We start from the raw sequence: 19210 nt of genomic DNA, 5'->3' as shown, positions 1-19210 counted from the left end.
TCATCCATTCATCTGATTAAAATAAAGAGACAGGAAGTAGCTGAATACCAGCTTTAATGTGATTTATACAGTAACTCTACACTCACCATTTACCGTATTCTCCAGACTATAAGTGTAAAATCAGTTTAACATGACCGGTACCTTATTTTCTACAACAGCACCCCCTAGTGGTGCAGCACAACTTAGCACGTGTTCTGTTAGTTTTGCATGCTCTTTATTCATTCTGCAAGGATACAATTACTCTATATTCCTTTATCACAGCAACATATTAACACCAAAATGATCATAAATACGACAATCAGGCTAACAAACCAGCCAGGAACTTTAAAGCAAAGATGTTTCAGAATTCAAAACATCTGACAAGCACACAGGCAGAGAGCTACAGTAAACACTTACACACAGCAGGGACAAAAATATATGTTCTTATATTCAGGAAAATACGGTAAAGATGATCCCACATCCAGTGGAGTGTGTGTGTGGGGGGGGGATTAATAAATAAATATAGAGGATTAACTAAAGTGCTGAAACTCAAGGGAATGATAAAGTATATGTAATTTTGTGTGTGTGTGTGTGTGTGTGTGTGAGGGTGCAAGAATGTTCTGCAGAACACACACACACACACAAATACAAGCACACAGAAAGATAAACAGGGATGATGTTTAAGCCTCCAGTTCAAAACCCAGGCCAAGTTTATGACCTCCAGCGTTGATGCTCTTCCCATCAACCAGTGCAGAGAGAATCAGCTTCACTCCTGAACACACACACACACAAACATTAAATTACTGCTAGAACAAAGCTCACACATGTAATAATTATCTGTACAGAATCACACACACCTGGTCTGAGGGTCTGTGTGTAGCCGACTCCAACCAGACTGGAGTTGTTCACCTTAACCTGATGAGAAAAGCATGTTTGTGTTTATGAACAAAGAATGATGATGATGATGATGTCAGCAGTGTGAAGAGTTTACTACATGACATTTACATTATTTAGCAGACACCCTTATCCAGAGTGACTTACAACTGAGCAACTGAGGGTTAAGGGCCTTGCTCAGGGGCCCAGCAGTGGACCTGGGGTTCGAACCCATGACCTTCCGATCAGTAGCCCAACACCTTAACCAATGAGCTACCACATCCCACAATAATGACCTAATGCCAACCAAGTTACAGTAGGCAAGTGTGTTATAGTGAAGTGTGTGTTGGGGTGAGAGAGAGAGACTGTGTCACGTCAGTGGAGGAGTTGGAGGCGAATGTGTTAAGAGTGGTGTGTGTCTGTGTCTGTGTGCATGTATGTGTGTCTATGTGTGTGCATGTGTGTGTGTGCATGTGTGTGTGCATGTGTGTGTGTGTGTGTGTGTGTGTGTCTCACATTAACAGCGGACTTGGAGTCGAGTGTGTATTTGGCAGCAATGCCGAAGCGCGTGTTGTTGCTCCCTGCAGTCCAGGCCAGATTCACTGCTGTCTCCAGATTATCATTCAGCTTCTGATACACAGAGCCTCCAAACTCAGAGCCGTCATTCCTGCATGTACACACACACACACACACACACACACACACACACACACACATACATACACACACGCATATATACACACACACACACACACGCACACATACATACACACACGCATACAAACACACACGCACACACACACATACACGCACGCATACACGCACGCACACACACGCACGCACACACACGCGCATACACACACACACACGCACACATACACGCACACACACGCACGCACACACACACGCGCACACATACATACACACACGCATACATACACACACACGCACACACACACATACACGCACGCACACACACATACACGCACGCACACATACACGCATGCACACATACACGCACGCACACACACACGCGCACACACACACGCGCACACACACACGCGCACACATACATACACACACGCACACACACACACACACACGCACACACACACACACACACACGCACACACACACACACACACGCACACACACAAATGTTTTCACACACAGTATTAAATACATCAGAGTGAGTGAGGTGTGTTGTGTATTATACACACACTCACACGTGTGTGTGCAGCTCGAAGTCTCGCGCCCGGTAGCCGATGGCCAAGTTGTTGCGGGTGATTTTGGACTTGGCGGGGTCAAAGGTCGCCTGGAAGCCGGCGAGCCAGGACTCGTAGCCCAGAACAGCAGCACCTTGAACCAATGTGCCGGAGAAATCGAAATCCACGTCACAGCCCACATTGAGATACTCACACTTATAAGCCGTCTGCATCTTCCCATTCTTCTTCCTGCTCCCAGACGGGGAAGGGGGCGGGGTTTACATAATGAATATTCAAATATATACTAATATACTTACTGACCCTTTTACTCACCCTGTGTTTGGGGAGAACGACGTGTCAAATGTCACCTTCAGTCCTTTAGTGATCTATAAACACACACACACTGACCAATCAGATCAGACACACCAATTAGAACACACTCTCACACACCCAGTGTGTGTGTGTGATACAGTTAGAGAAAGTGTGTGTGTGTGTGTGTGTGTGTGTGTGTGTGTGTGTGTGTGTGTGTGTGTGTGTGTGTGTGTGTGATACAGTGTGAGAGAGAGAGAGAGAGGGAGAGAGAGAGAAAGTGTGTGGTGTGTGTATGTGATACAGTTAGAGAAATTGTGTGTGTGTGTGTGTGAGAGTTAGAGAAATTGTGTATGTGTGAGAGATACAGTGAGGGAGGGAGAGAGAGAGAGAGAGTGTGTGTATAGTGTGTGTATGTGATACAGTTAGAGAAAGTGTGTGTGTGTGTGTGTGTGTGTGAGATACAGTGAGAGAGAGTGAGTGTGTGTAGTGTGTGTATGTGATACAGTTAGAGAAAGTGAGTGTATGTGTGTGTGTGTGATACAGTTAGCGAAAGTGTGTGTGTGTGTGTAGTGTGTATGTGTGTGTGTCTGTATGTGTATGTGTGTGTGTGTGTCTGTATGTGTGTGTGTTTTGTGTGTGTGTGTGTGTGTGTGTGTGTACCTGGTCCTCCACACTGATCTCAGTACCCAGTGTGTTGTCAGTGCTCCATTTCTCAGTGAAGGTCACTCCGTACTCGTCCCATTTGTATTTGGTCTCCAGATTTCCACTCACTTTTCCTGTGTCAGTGTTGGACGAGCCACATGTCTTAAACTCCTGAACACAAAAATGTTAGACATAACTAACACTCCGACATAACTAACACTCCGACATAACTAACACCCTGACGTAACTAACACTCCGATGTAACTAACACTCTAACATAACTAACACTCAGACGTAACTAACACTCAGACGTAACTAACACTCAGACGTAACTAACACTCAGACGTAACTAACACTCAGACGTAACTAACACTCAGACGTAACTAACACTCAGACATAACTAATACTAACATAACTATCACACAGACATAACTAACACTCAGACATAACTAACACTCAGACATAACTAACACTCAGACATAACTAACACTCAGACATAACTAACACTCAGACATAACTAATACTAACATAACTATCACACAGACATAACTAACACTCAGACATAACTAACACTCAGACATAACTAACACTCTAACATAACTAACACTCAGACGTAACTAACACTCAGACGTAACTAACACTCAGACGTAACTAACACTCAGACATAACTAACACTCAGACATAACTAATACTAACATAACTATCACACAGACATAACTATCACACAGACATAACTAACACTCAGACATAACTAACACTCAGACATAACTAACACTCAGACATAACTAATACTAACATAACTATCACTCAGACATAACTAACACTCAGACATAACTAACACTCAGACATAACTAACACTCAGACATAACTAACACTCAGACATAACTAACACTCAGACATAACTAACACTAACATAACTAACACTCAGACATAACTAATACTAACATAACTATCACACAGACATAACTAACACTCAGACATAACTAACACTCAGACATAACTAACACTCAGACATAACTAATACTAACATAACTAACACTCAGACATAACTAACACTCAGACATAACTAACACTCAGACATAACTAATACTAACATAACTAACACTCAGACATAACTAACACTCAGACATAACTAACACTCAGACATAACTAATACTAACATAACTAACACTCAGACATAACTAACACTCAGACATAACTAACACTCAGACATAACTAACACTAACATAACTAACACTCAGACATAACTAACACTCAGACATAACTAACACTCAGACATAACTAACACTCAGACATAACTAATACTAACATAACTAACACTCAGACATAACTAACACTCAGACATAACTAACACTCAGACATAACTAACACTCTGCAAAAGAAACATTAATGTTTAATCTCCTGAGAGCTCAGCAGGAGGAACTGAGGAGGACAATGAGAGCTGTGATGTAACCTTCATAACAGAGGTACATACCACTCCAGTGGCTGACTTGGTCTTCAGCTCGAGCTTCACCAGCCCAAACCCTGACACACACACACACATTACAGAACAGAAAATGGGACTGTGTTTGTACTAAAAATGCATTAATTAACACAGACACAGTGTGTGTGTGTGTTTGTGTGTGTGTGTGTGTGTGTGTGTGTGTGTGTGTGTGTGTGTGTGTGTGTGTGTGTGTGTGTCTAACCGTAGCCCTTATTGAAAACATCCTTTGCTGCTTTGCCGAGATCAACATATGATGGAGGGGAAGTCATGTTTCTGTGGAGAGACCGAATTATAATTAAACATCATATAATATAAACATATAATTTCACACACACACACACACACACACACACACACACACACACACAAATCAGAATTATATATTTTTCTTAAGAAAAACAAACAAACACCCAAACACAGAATAATTGACATCCTCCTGTCTCTACGTTTAAGTCTGTTTACAGCAGCGTTGTCACGGCAACCTGTTTTATTCCCACACCGATCCCCTCCTCACCCCATACACACTTATAATATAAAACACTATTTATAAACCATGCAGCACAGAGAACGAGGATAACGGAAGCTCCACGTTTCCTCTTATTTTCATCATCGAACACTTCAGTCATCTCTGATTACTGAAATACTCATAAATAAATAAACACAAGCGTTCGTATAATATCTGGTCTGATTTCTCTCTTTACTCATCTTTAGTTACTAGCTGCAGATCCCTTTACTATACATGTTAAAGTACAGTAAGTTTTTCTATCACTTCATTCTCTCATTCTGTCCTGTCAGTTTGTCTCTATTCAAGACTTTTACACTTAATCTAAATGTAAACAGATATTTCTGGGTTTTAAATTCACTTTGTATTATTATTAGGGTTGCAAAATTCCAGGAATTTTCAAGGCTGGAAACTTTCCATGGGAAATAACGGGAATTTTAAGAAAATGCAGAGTTGCCTATAACAAGGAACTTAAATGTGCTTAAAATGCGTCATAATTGTGTTTAAAACAACAAGATTTAATGCAGTTTAAGATTTAATGCAGTTTTACCCTGCATTCCTCGGTCACTTGCACACAGCACACTGCTTACTGGAGGGCCATTGAGGCCAAACCCCCTGCAGGTACTTGTTTTGCCCTCTGCCTTTCCACAGTCGCTCTTATATTAAAAATGCATTGTTGTTATACTGTTACTAATCTGTTTGATTGCATACTGTGTGTGCCGACTGATTGGCTCTGTGGTTGTTTTGTTTAAGTTCTAATAAGAATTCATTCATTCATTCATTCATTCATTCATTTTCTACCGCTTATCCGAACTTCTCGGGTCACGGGGAGCCTGTGCCTATCTCAGGCATCATCAGGCATCGAGGCAGGATACACCCTGGACGGAGTGCCAACCCATCACAGGGCACACACACACTCTCATTCACTCACACACTCACACACTACGGACAGTTTTCCAGAGATGCCAATCAACCTACCATGCATGTCTTTGGACCAGGGGAGGAAACCAGAGTACCCGGAGGAAACCCCCGAGGCACGGGGAGAACATGCAAACTCCACACACACAAGGCGGAGGTGGGAATCGAACCCCCAACCCTGGAGGTGTGAGGCGAATGTAACCACTAAGCCACCGTGACCCCCAATAAGAAGTCAGTAAAATTATAATATATATATATATATCATGGAACATCATAATGTGTGGGCACAAAGTACTTCATCATCATCATCATCATGATGACTAACACTTCAAAATTTTGTTCCTGTCTCTCCTGCATACTCCAGACCTACACTACACAACAAGAGCTAGTGTAGACATTAATGCATTATGTGTCCAGTAAGTACACCTGCATTACATTATATAATAATCATTTTATATGGATTTACTACCAGAATATTAATGTTATAATGCATTAATGTCTTCACTACATCGTCTGCATTGTCTGGTCTAGTCCAAGCTAATAGTATAGTGTTAATAATGTCTTTACTTTACTAAGAGTCACCAACAGCTGGAACCGAATTCCTTCTGTGTGTAAACACAATAAACCGGATTGTGATTCGGATCTTTATATAAAAATAATGTCAATGTCACCCGACATTCAGGGCATCTTTTCGTTATGTAGATAATGCTATGAGTTATTAAGCTTATTAAACACTCATCATATAAGGGAAACATCTACAACTAATGCTCAATGTTTTTAAAGCCGTTATTTAATGACATTTAATGACATTCTGACCTCAACTTAGCAGTTAGCATGTGGATGAAGCTAACACCTTCAAGCTAACGCGACATTTATGAGCATCATGAGGCTTTAATACAACCTGCAGATGAAATATAAAGGAATTAAACACGACATAAATATAGCTGTGAATTATAAAAAATAAATATCGTACCTGAGTATTACAGGATGGTGGGTTTAGCTGGAGCTGAAGAATTTACTGAGGAGATACGAAGGAGAAAGCTAGCAGTGTGGAAAGCCAAAGGGATCATAAGCATACACACTGGTCCTCGGATACGGAGATCGAAAAGGGTCTAAAAGAGAGCAGTGATGGAACATACAGTAACCGTGGGTCGTGTTTTATAATTGTAAATAGTTCGATAGATGTTCATTAAATTAAATCTAACATGTGACAGAAGACGTGTGACAACTTTAAACAACAGAATGTTGAATAAACTTTGATGTTGGCTTTGGTTTTTGGAGGTGAGTGGACATAAGGGAAGCAAGTAGGAAAGAAAGCGATGGTGCCAAAACATTCGGAGGTAAGTGGAGACGAGCATGTGACGTCATCCGAATACTCTTGAGGAAGTTCCCCTCATTGTTCTGAGTGTTTTGATATGTCACATGTCTATGTTGTAAAAAGTTTTTTGATTTTGAATATTTTGGGGACGGGGCTGCGGGACAACCGAAAGGCCAGTCAGTACACCAATTTAAACCTTTGTTCAGAGTATCACCCTAAAGGAGCTGGCCGAGTTTGGTGTAGAGAGTTCGAAAGCTTGCTAAGTTATAGACCTCCAAAGTTTATAATGGGAGTCTATGGGAAAAAATCCACTTTTAGACTCAGTACCGGAATTACTGGTACTCGGATCGCTTACATTTTTGTCTAAGCTTAAATAGGAAAACAGAATGTTAGCTTCTACAAAGCCAACTTAAATATGGTTCAAACTCAGGCAAACAGGTCACTTTACCTGTTGACAACAAACACCTTATAATCTTATAAATAATAAACAGATTGATTTACAATGGCAATTATTTTATTTTGTGCTACAGAATTATCATTACGTACATATTTACATACATAGAAAACATCCAGCTTATGCATGAAAGAAGTTAGATCAGTATGAGCATGAAGGCAAATTACTGTTAATAATACATCCATATATTCCCACATTATACTCTAGATCATAAACATATTCTTCAAATACTCTAGAACATGCAGAAAGTACCATTACTACGGGGGAAAAGGTGCTAAAGCAAAAACACTGCGGCTAAATCGCTGATAAATAAGTGCTGTAGACACAAAAATTGATTTATTTTTATTTCTTTTAAAAAAAAGCATCTATTATTGTAAATCATAATAAAAACAAGATTGTACACCGAGATACTTTCTGTTCTTAAAAATAAAGCAAGCAAGATATTTAGTCAAGTTGTAAACATTAGTAATCCCTATAAGGAAAAGTTTCAGGATGCTAAACACAATCTGTACTATTTAATGTACATAATGTTCTACGTATGAAATAACCTGCTGTTGGCTTCTGCAATGATCTTCTAGACATAAATCTATCTGTCTATCACAGATTTTGGCAAATGTTCATTTTTCAGTCATTCGAAGTTTTATAACCGCAAAACTAGTGAATACAAAGTAAACAAAAATGACACAAACCTAATGTTAAACTGGTTTGGTTGGCCTACTTTGGCAGATTGTTTTAGCTCCAAAAAAACACAACGGTCAGAAAAACATTTGAATTGTCCGAAACGTTCTGATCTGGACATTTCTCCCCCATTTGAATTCATGTAAATATCTGTCAAGATATCCGTTTTTTTGGAAAAGTGGGAAAAATAATTAACTTACTATTTTATTTGCAGAGAAAAACAAAATTAAAACGATGTTTGTTTTGAAATGAAAAGCGAGCAGACGCAATGTGCAGATTTGTTCTTTTGTTTTGTTTTTTTTGCACCGATGCAAAATCATGGCAATAATAATGACCCTCAGGGAAGAGTTCGACAGTGTAAACTAGTTGAGGAAGCATAGTTCGTATTGCTTTAGGAAGGTTTGTTCTTATTTACACATATTTACACCCGAGAGCCGAAGCCGAAATCTCACCGAGAGAAACGGCTTCTATTGAAGGTGCCATCAGTTCAATGTACACAAAACCTGCAATCCAAAATAATTAAAAAACATCAAATTTAGGGCCTTCTCTTTATATTTCAAATAAATAAATATAACTGTAGTTATTTTTACTTTAATCTTCAACTTTAATTTGTTTTTATGTTGTCATTTTACAGAATATTATTTGATTTGGAATGTTTTAATATATTTATTAAGTAGGGAATAAAACCTTTGCTACTATTAAAGGAACATTATCTCAGATTGTACTTTTCCAGTGTTTTATTCCCCTTTTACTACAGTAATTTCTTTGGTCTTTGGGTTTTGTTAATCTATCACCATACTGTAAATTCTGCTCTGGCCACAGAATGACATTAGCATGTAGATGGACTGAGTGCAGCTTTAAAATTCCTGCCAGTTTAAGTGGATAATTATTCTTATTGCACCTTTAATCCTGAGCAACCTGCAAAAACAAAATAAAAAGAAATCATGCAACACAAGCTAAAAACTTTACAAGTACGTGCTTTATAATACACACCCACAGTGGTAGTGACTGTGTGGGCCTGACAGTGATTAGAGTGTGTGGTATAAAACACACCCACAGTGTACTGACACTGGTGATTATGCAGCCTATGTAGTGGACATGGGGTTCGGGACAGAAGAGAGATTACGTCGTAAACATAATTTGAGTGTTTTATGTACATCGCTCCATTTACACAGTACGTGTGTGTTTGTGCATGTGTGTGTTTGTGTGTGTGTGTGTGTGTGTGTGTGTGTGTGTGTGTGTGTGTGTGTGTGTGTGTTATCGGATGAGTCTCCTGAGCAGGGCAGGTCTTGAGAAGGGCCAGCAGTACTCGTTTGGAACAGGGCCGTTGACATTGCACTCAAAGAAGGAGAACATGGGGAACCAGATGCGGGCGCGGCGACTGTGCTGGTAGGCGCGAGTGTTAGCGAGGGTGTGATAATACAGGAAGAGACGTGTGGTGATGTAAAAGGCGATGAAGACATCAATGGAGTAATGCTCATGAGCTGCCAGTATGAAGAAGATCCCGAATAGATTCAACACCCAAGAAAGAGTGTGGATAAAGTTCCAGCTCCGGGGAGTGTCTATAGACACACACACACACACACACACACACACACACACACACACACACACACACACACACACACACACACACACACACACACAGACACAGAGAGAGAAACACAGAAAGAGACAGAGAGAGAGAGACACACACACAGAGAGACAGAGAGAGAGAGAGAGAGAGAGAGAGAGAGAGAGAGACACACACACACACACACGCAGAGACACAGAAACAGAGACGGAGACAGACAGAGAGAGAGACACACACACACACACACAGACGGAGACAGACAGAGAGACACAGAGACACTTTAATAAACATCTACATTATTAATCAGACATGTGTGTGTTACTGAACTGACCAGGGCTCATTGTTTATTTTTCCAAAGGTGAACCATCACGGTTTCTGTATCTGATCTAATTCTGTTGATCCAATCACACGTTTCTGTGTCTAATCATCAGTCACTTTATTATTCAGCTGAAAACAGCTCATAGGCTCAAAGACAAGCTACAGAGAGATAGAGAGGACAATTACTATGGTCTGAGCAGTGTGTGTGTGTGTGTGTGTGTGTGTGTGTGTGTAAACTCACACTCTGTGACGAAGAAGTTGAGCATGGTGAGGACCACAGTGTGTCCACTGAACATATAATCACCACAAGTGTGAACTCCAGTCAGAGTCATCCCAAATCCACTCCATATCGCTACTGCCCTCTGCAGCTTCGCCCACATATCACCGTATATCTGCACACACACACACACACACACACACACACACACACTATACATAAATAATAATAATAATAATAATAATAATAATAATAATAATAATAATAATAAATTTTATTTATAGGCACCTTTTAAGTCATTATACATTTTTAAACAAGTAGTAAATAATAAATAATAACAGTAAACAACAATAAAAAAATATTAAAAACCTGTTATCTGACATTAAAGATAAAGGAGCGTTAGGTGCAGAATAAGTGCTTCTGAACAAAGAGGTTTTGAGTCTTGTGTTGAATGTTTGTGGTGAGGGATGTTTTCTGGGAGTGAATCCCAGAGAGGACGAGCAGTGCGACTAAAAGCTCTAGTGCTCATGATGGTTAAACACACAGGAGGTGTGATGAGGAGCCTTGATGAGGAAGATATACACACATGCCCAGGATAGTCAGAGAGAGAGAGAGAGAGAGAGAGAGAGAGAGAGAGAGAGAGAGAGAGAGAGAGAGAGACTGAGGAAGAGAGACAGCCAATGAGACTGGAGGAGTGAGACAGACAGACCGACATACAGACAGACAGACCGACAGACAAACAGACAGACAGACAGACAGACAGACCGACAGACAGACCGACATACATACAGACAGACCGACATACAGACAGACCGACACACAGACAGACCGACATACATACAGACAGACCGACAGACAGACAGACAGACATACAGACAGACAAACAGACAGACAGTCTGACAGACGGAGTGTGTGTATATACCTTGCCGGTACACTGCAGGTGTTGTCCTGGTACTGACAGTGAGGTGACGAACATGGTGATACAGCGCAGCATGAACACTGTCCCCATCAGACTACACAACCTCCTCACTAAGATAGACCTACACACACACACACACACACACACACACACACACACTATAAGTTGTTTTCATCTGTCTGGTGATAGCCTCGTGTTTGTGTTCCTGGCTGCAGGAGAGGAACCTGATGTGTTCTGCTGTTGGACTTTATTTACCTCGAGGTGCCATGTGTTGATGCTGAGAGGCTTTTCTACTCAACACGGCTGTAAGGAGCGATTATCTGACTTTCTGTCCGCTCGAACCGTTCAGTGTAAACTCTAGAAAATCAGCAGCTTCTGAAATGCTCAGACCAGGTGGTACAGTCTCAGAGATCAGACCTTTTCTTCAGTCTGATGTTTGATGTGAACAGTAACCCTGAATCTGTATGAGTTTATACACTGAGCTGCTGCTACAGGAATGTGTAGGTGTTCCTAATAAAGTGGACTGCAGCAAACAGTACTGACACGTGTGTGTGTGTGTGTGTGTGTGTGTGTGTGTGTGTGTGTGTGTGTGAGACCTGTGTTTGTGTAACAGCAGGACGATTAGCCAGATACCACACAGGATGACTCCACATGCCTCAGCCATGGCGAAGGCCCAGGGGATTCTGGGAACACTGCAGAAGTAGAACAGTGACACTCAATATAACAGCGTTCTACATTAAATTATTAAATAATTGCAGTTCTTTTATTAATATAAAACTGTTCATATTAAAATGTTTACTCTGTTCTGTAGTGTTACAGTCACACCTAGAAGATTTCATCTCTAATGTATAAAATGCTTCTGCAGCACAGAGAGAACAAGGTCAGAGGTTATATCAGAGATCTCACCTGTCCAGGAAGATGTCGGGTAGCGGAGGGTAGGTGCGCATGTCAGGTACGCGCTCGTGAACGATCACCATGACGAAGGAGGTGAAGCCGAAGACGAGCGTGACGTAGACGGAGCTGAGCGCTGTTTTCCAGTACTCCGGGTCCAGACGCCGATTCTGCTGCTTCTGCTTCCCGTTACTGTAGGGAAACTGTTCAGCACCGAGGACGTCGCTCACGCTGTCCCGGTCCCTCACCGAGTCCCCGTTACACAGCCACTCCACCCCTACACACAGTATGGAAACGTTACTATGGTAACAGCATCATCATACATTACTATTGACATTACAACACCATTACATTTAGCACCACTAATGTGGCATCAACTACGCTAAACTCCACAGGCGTGTGTTATTACCAGCGCCCCCCGATGGTGAGTGTGTGTCGTGAGCGATGCAGAGCTCCTCTAGCACATCTACGTTTTGTTTCTGCAGCTTGCGCACACTCAGCATGAGCCTCTTGATGTCTCCGAGCACTTTGAGCTCGAGCGGCGGTGAGCGCAGGTCAAACTCGGACAGCGAGAGGAGGCTGGTGCCGTCCAGGCGGTGTTTATTACACAGCAGCTCCACATAATCACTGAAACCTTCATCACGCAGCCAGCGGCCCACCTGTTTCACCGTCCAGGAGCGCACGGATACCGCCATCACGTAGCGCTGGACTCACACACACTGCATTATAAACACACACGCACAGCATTATAAACTCACACAGCATTATAAACACACACACACACACACAGCATTATAAACACACACACACACAGCATTATAAACTCACACAGCATTATAAACACACGCACACACACAGCATTATAAACACACACGCACAGCATTATAAACACACACACACAGCATTATAAACACACACACACAGCATTATAAACACACACACACACACAGCATTATAAACACACACACACACACCATTATAAACACACACACACACCATTATAAACACACACACACACCATTATAAACACACACACACACCATTATAAACACACACACATACAGCATTATAAACACACACACATACAGCATTATAAACACACACACATACAGCATTATAAAACACACACATACAGCATTATAAAACACACACACACAGCATTATAAACACACACACATACAGCATTATAAACACACACACACATACAGCATTATAAACACACACACATACAGCATTATAAACACACACAGCATTATAAAACACACACACATACAGCATTATAAAACACACACACATACAGCATTATAAACACACACACATACAGCATTATAAACACACACACACACACACACACACACACACACAGCATTATAAACACACACATACAGTATTATAAACAGGTTTAGATACAGAGTTCAGAGGGAGACGGCAATATGTAATAATCCAGTTCAGACCGGCTCAGATAAACTACACTAAAATAGAAATGCATCCAAACAGAGAGAAAAAAGATCAGAGGTTCTGTTTGTCCTAATGATTTCAGTTTAAATCACTTAATCACACACACACACCCCCAAACACACACACACACACACACAAACAAACAACCTAAACCCAAACACACACATACTCAAACACACACACACCCCCGAACACACACCCCCGAACACACACCCCCGAACACACACCCCCGAACACACACCCCCGAACACACACCCTCGAACACACACCCTCGAACACACACCCTCGAACACACACCCTCGAACACACACCCTCGAACACACACCCCTGAACACACACACGCACACAAACACACACCCCTGAACACACACATGCACACAAACACACACCCCTGAACACACACACGCACACAAACACACACCCCTGAACACACACACGCACACAAACACACACCCCTGAACACAGCCTTTTGTGATATTAATTTTTCTAAATTAACCCACAGGACGATTGTTTACACCATGTAAAGAGTGTGCAGCAGCAGCAGCAGGAGGAGGAGGAGGAGGTGGAGGAGGAGGTGGAGTGTGTAACATTACAGCTGGATGTTGGACTTGAGATCCGGGTGTATGAGAGAGATAGAGGAAAGGGGGCGTGGCTTATTGTGGCTACAATGCAGTGTAAATAGTGTGCAGAACAATAATACTGATGTAGTGCACGAGCACATTATTATTAATAATAATATAACCATAAACATGTACATGAAGAAATAATAATTAGTAGTAGTATTCGTTAACATTAATAATAATAATCATAATATATTTCCTAAATACTAATATTCCATTCATATAACTATGAATGTATTACTTAATTACACATAAAACGAATTAACAATTATTAACTGTAAATAAGTCATAATAGAAGACAGCTAGTTAAACATATTTTATTTAATATTATATATTGTTTTTAATTTTAGATGCTAAACTAAGCTAACAGACTCAGGACAAACGTCAACGGAATCTAATCAATAAAACACAATTTAATCTAAATCTAAACCTAATAAATGTTTATGTTAAATGTTAACCTAATAAACGTGTCTCTTAATCAGATCTCTGTGTTCTAAATAATCATCATTGTTATGTAAAGCTCATCAGAACAGCGCCACTACAGGTTAGCCTAGCGTTAGCCTAGCGTTAGCCTAGCGTTAGCCTAGCGTTAGCCTAGCGTTAGCCTAGCGTTAGCCTAGCGTTAGCCTAGCGTTAGCCTAGCCTTTACCATAGCGTTAGCCTAGCCTTTACCATAGCGTTAGGCATGTAGGCTATTTAGCTAAAATAATCAGATTTGTTTGTTAGCCAGAAGAGAAAAGTAGCTGCTGCTACAGCGGAGTGTAATGAATGTAAGGGCGTATAAGATAATGTTCCGTTTTAACTGACATATAAAAATAATACATTAATCCAACATTAAAATCACAGCTAACAGGCTAATGCTAGCTCACAGCAAGAGAGGAGAGAGAGAGAGAGACTTGTAACTTACCGCGAGACTGAATTAAAAATAAAGCAGGACTAATGGACTTTTATAAATCATTGCAGTCTGACTCTGTATTACACAGTCATTGTAATACAGAGCTGCTAACCCATCCTCACTCTGTGTGTGTGTGTGTGTGTGTGTGTGTGTGTGTGTGTGTGTGTGTGTGTGTGTGTGTGTGTGTGTGTGTGTGTGTGTGTGTGTGTGTGTGTGTGTGTGTGTGTGTGTGTGTGTGTGTGTGTGTGTGTGTGTGTGTGTGTGTGTGTGTGTGTTGCCAGATTGCAATATTCTACCTCTTTTATTGGTTGCCAGATTATACCTGAGATCCTTACTAAAACATACTTTTCCCAATAATCAGAATCAGATAGAGCTTTATGCCAAGTGTGCTTCCAGGACAGTGGAGACACCCAGCGCATGTGGCAGGCCTTCAGCTTCAAGTCGTGGCCTAATGGTTAGAGAGTCTGACTCGTAATCCTAAGTTTGTGGGTTCGAGTCTCGGGCCGGCCACGACTGAGGTGCCCTTGAGCAAGGCACCGAACCCCCTAACTGCTCCCCGGACGCCGCAGCATTAATGGCTGCCCACTGCTCTGGGTGTGTGTTCACGGGGTGAGTGTGTGTGTTCACTGCTGTGTGTGTGCACTTTTGGATGGGTCAAATGCAGAGAACGCATTCTGAGTATGGTTCACCATACTTAGCCGTATGTCACGTATGTGCCTCCCTACCAGATGCACTGAATGAATTCTACACTCAGTTTGAGGTGCAGAACAATGTAGCAGTAAGGAAGACCATCCCTCCCCCCGAAATCCAGGTACTCTGTCCACAGCCATCGTGAGGAGAACTCTATGCAGAGTTAACCCACGGAAGGCTGCTGGACCAGACAACATTCCTGGCAGGGTGCTCAGAGAATGCGCAGAACAGCTAGCGGATGTCTTTACTGACATCTTTAATATACGTGCCTCAAGACAACCACCATTGTCCCCGTCTCAAAGAAATCTACAGTGTCCTGCCTCAATGACTATCGTCCCGTCGCACTCACACCCATCGTTATGAAGTGCTTTGAGAAGCTTGCCATGAGGCAAATCAAGACCCAGTTACCACCCTCACTGGACCCCCTACAGTTTGTGTATCGTCCAAACCGCTCCACAGACGATGCCATTGCCACAGTCCTCCATTTAGCCCTCACCCACCTGAACAATATAGACACTTATGTACGAATGATGTTCATAGACTTTAGTTCAGCATTCAATAGAATCATCCCTCAGCACCTGATTGGGAAGCTGAGCCTGCTGGGACTAAACACCTCCCTCTGCAACTGGATCCTGGACTTCCTGACTGGGAGACCTCAGTCAGTCCGGATCAATAACAGCAACTCCAGCACCACCACACTGAACACTGAGCCCCTCAGGGCTGAATGCTCAATCCACTGCTGTTCACTCTGCTGACTCAGCAAGGCACAGATCAAACCATATCATCAAGTTCACCGATGACACGACCGTGGGTGTGTCTTATCAGCAAGAACGACGAGTCAGCATACAGAGAGGAGGTGCAACAGCTAACTTCCTGGTGTAGAGCCAACAGCCTGTCTCTGAATGTTGATAAAACCAAAGAGATAGTTGTTGACTTTAGTAGATCACAGAGCGACCGCTCTCCGCTGAACATCGACGGATCATCTGTAGAGATCATCAAGAGCCCCAAATTTCTTAGTGTCCATCTAGCGGAGAACTTCACCTGGTCACTTAACACCAGCTCGATCACCAAGAAAGCCCAGCAGCATCTCTACTTCTTGCGAAGGCTGAGAAAGGCACATCTCCCTCCCCCCATCCTGACTACTTTTTACAGAGGGACCACTGAGATCATCCTGAGCAACTGCATCACTGTCTGGTTTGGGACCTGCACCATCTCAGACCACAAGACCCTGCAGTAGATAGTGAGGACAGTTGAGAAGATCATTGGAGTCTCTCTTCCCTCTATCATGGACATTTACACCACACGCTGCATCGGCAAAGCCAACGGCATTGTGGATGACCCCACACTCTTCACCCCACACACACCCCTCACACACACTCTTCACCCTCCTGCCGTCTGGAAAAAGGTACCGAAGCATTCAGTCCCTCATGACCAAACTGTGTAACAGTTTCTTTCCACAAGCCATCAGACTTCTTAATTACTGAAACTGAACTGTACTGAGCACAACATACACGTGTACATCAACTGTATGGACTGCACAGACCTACACCAAATACACACTCGACCAATATATATCCATCAACCTGTTTACATGCTGTTTTTGCACACTGTTTTGTGCTCTTTGCACATACTGTCTCACATTTCAGTCGTTTGCTGTTCTCAGGGACCTGCTGCTATGACACTGTTCATTCTAGTATTACTGCACACAATATTGTTGAACATGTTGTAGTGATTTTGGCTCGCGAAGCAAGGTAAATATTTATAAGCAACTAAAACGTGTTATAGTGACTTCCAAATATTTTAACCTAAGTTGAAATTAACGGTACTGGAATTAACGTTACGCTTATTTGGTCTGTTCGTCCGGTGAACAGGCCGTGTAACCTTTATTAATTCTATGAAGGCGGTATCTTCCCGGCCAAGAAAGATTCGCTCTTCTTTTACTGTATACTGTAATTTAAATTAAATTAACTCAATAGAGCATGTAGTTCAGACCAGATATTGCAGGTTCCTTAATTTGTGAGCGATACTCAGAGACAAATCACCTGTGGCTCAAAATTATGACATTTAATGAATGAGACAAACACAACATAAAACTAACTACACAAACAAACAAAAGAAATAGGGAAAACGGAAATGAAAATAAAATAAAACAAAAGAAATTACAATTGGGGAAAGGGAGGAAGAGACTGGAAAGAAGAAACTAGAGAAAGGAAGGAAAGGAAATGGCAAGCTTAGACTCAAAAATTAGATCACACCCTAACTGGGAAATCGTCACAGAAACTTAAATTCACTTTAAGATTCAATGAAAGATTCCTACTTAAAATTACGCATCTAAATTGGTTGGTAGAGGAAACGGTTACTTGCATTGGCTTACTGCACAAGAGTCCGGATGCAACAGAGAAATCTCTGAAAAGTCAGCTAGGGTGGGGTCAGACGTTCTTCCAAGTTCTCCTGAAGATCAGAGCAGTTGTCGTTCTTGGAAGTGAAGCTTGCTGGAACTTCGTTGAAGGAAGATGGAGTCGTCTCCAAGCTGTTCCGAAAGTCTGACCACGGATTAGTGGTGTTTGTGACAATTTAAAGGTCGTGAACTCCACCCATCTTTGGGAAGATGACCAATACTTCGGTCAGGATTTTGAAGGGAAAAACTCCCTTTGTTTCAGGTGTCTGTGGGCGTGGTTTAGCTATCAAACTTTATATGACTTTAAAGTTTGATCCAGGGTGTATTAAGACGGTATGGCGCCTTTCGTGCTCAAATAAAATACACCAGTGCTTGAAAAATGAGTAACCGATAATTTTGTGGTCATTTGGATACTAAACCTGAAGGGTAATGACGGTATGAAGGCAGCTGTACATTACATACATAGATCATTAATCAAGGCAAAGATAAAGGCAAAGAAACAAAAATGAAACATAAACAAGATGCACTTTCATTAGGGAAGTAAAAAGAAAACGATAGCTTCGTATACATTCTGACATCAGACCTTAAAGGGTCACACGGCATTAGAACAGGTATACATTAACATGCCATGATCAGTAAGATATGATGATAGAGTATAACGGATTTTAAAATACTAAACATGAAGGGTAATGACGGTATAAAGGCAGCGGTACATTACATACACAGATCAGTAATCAAAGTGTAACTGATGTTACTACAGTGTTGTTTTCTGACACATGAATAAAATACACCCTTGTCAGGAAATTAAGGAGCAAATAATTTTAAGTCAGGCAAGCCTTAAAAGAAGAAACACATTACAAAAAGGGT

At 41.6% G+C, this 19210-nt stretch overlaps 2 protein-coding genes across 7 annotated transcripts; both read right to left on the bottom strand.

The window, feature by feature from the left end:
• Nucleotides 1-37: 37 nt before the first annotated feature.
• On the bottom strand, nucleotides 38-7036 carry LOC113634812 (voltage-dependent anion-selective channel protein 2-like). 2 transcript variants are annotated; one of them, XM_027133983.2, is made up of 9 exons: nucleotides 6888-7036; nucleotides 4697-4767; nucleotides 4486-4535; nucleotides 3030-3182; nucleotides 2391-2443; nucleotides 2079-2306; nucleotides 1369-1519; nucleotides 837-894; nucleotides 38-751 (listed from the first exon to the last, which is right to left on the bottom strand). In XM_027133983.2, exons 2-9 carry the CDS (start codon nucleotides 4761-4763, stop codon nucleotides 660-662), a joined length of 852 nt encoding a protein of 283 aa, XP_026989784.1. In that variant the 5' UTR covers nucleotides 4764-4767; nucleotides 6888-7036; the 3' UTR covers nucleotides 38-659. The 2 variants fall into 2 exon arrangements, with proteins under 2 accessions (XP_026989784.1, XP_047673529.1); XM_047817573.1 differs by lacking the exons at nucleotides 4486-4535; nucleotides 4697-4767; nucleotides 6888-7036 and having other exon boundaries at nucleotides 2391-2460; nucleotides 3030-3166.
• A 688-nt stretch (nucleotides 7037-7724) lies between these two features.
• LOC113634818 (sphingomyelin synthase-related protein 1) lies at nucleotides 7725-15441 on the bottom strand. Of its 5 annotated transcripts, none has more exons than XM_047817524.1 (8): nucleotides 15268-15439; nucleotides 12692-13001; nucleotides 12298-12559; nucleotides 11988-12083; nucleotides 11395-11512; nucleotides 10497-10647; nucleotides 9612-9926; nucleotides 7725-9567 (listed from the first exon to the last, which is right to left on the bottom strand). In XM_047817524.1, exons 2-7 carry the CDS (start codon nucleotides 12975-12977, stop codon nucleotides 9622-9624), a joined length of 1218 nt encoding a protein of 405 aa, XP_047673480.1. In that variant the 5' UTR covers nucleotides 12978-13001; nucleotides 15268-15439; the 3' UTR covers nucleotides 7725-9567; nucleotides 9612-9621. The 5 variants fall into 5 exon arrangements, with proteins under 5 accessions (XP_047673480.1, XP_047673481.1, XP_026989788.2 ...); XM_047817525.1 differs by having other exon boundaries at nucleotides 7725-9578; nucleotides 9623-9926; XM_027133987.2 differs by having other exon boundaries at nucleotides 7725-9926; nucleotides 15268-15438.
• Between the last annotated feature and the right edge of the window lie 3769 nt (nucleotides 15442-19210).

Source organism: Tachysurus fulvidraco, chromosome 8 (genome assembly GCF_022655615.1).
Source record: "Tachysurus fulvidraco isolate hzauxx_2018 chromosome 8, HZAU_PFXX_2.0, whole genome shotgun sequence".
In the NCBI taxonomy this organism is placed as follows: domain Eukaryota; kingdom Metazoa; phylum Chordata; class Actinopteri; order Siluriformes; family Bagridae; genus Tachysurus; species Tachysurus fulvidraco.
Note: the sequence above shows the minus strand (reverse complement) of the source record. Positions and strands in the feature narration are given on the sequence as shown.

What these genes read in the sequence shown, in the direction of transcription:
- LOC113634812 (XM_027133983.2), bottom strand. Translation starts at nt 4,763, where the DNA reads ATGACTTCCCCTCCATCATATGTTGATCTCGGCAAAGCAGCAAAGGAT. An exon ending in TGTTTTCAATAAGGGCTACG is followed by an intron (nt 4,536 to 4,696) that starts GTTAGACACACA and finishes TGTGTGTGTCAG; the next exon opens with GGTTTGGGCTGGTGAAGCTC. An exon ending in CCAAGTCAGCCACTGGAGTG is followed by an intron (nt 3,183 to 4,485) that starts GTATGTACCTCT and finishes TTTTGTGTTCAG; the next exon opens with GAGTTTAAGACATGTGGCTC.
- LOC113634818 (XM_047817524.1), bottom strand. Translation starts at nt 12,977, where the DNA reads ATGGCGGTATCCGTGCGCTCCTGGACGGTGAAACAGGTGGGCCGCTGG. An exon ending in CCCGACATCTTCCTGGACAG is followed by an intron (nt 12,084 to 12,297) that starts GTGAGATCTCTG and finishes CTACTTCTGCAG; the next exon opens with TGTTCCCAGAATCCCCTGGG. An exon ending in ACCTGCAGTGTACCGGCAAG is followed by an intron (nt 10,648 to 11,394) that starts GTATATACACAC and finishes GTGTGTGTGCAG; the next exon opens with ATATACGGTGATATGTGGGC.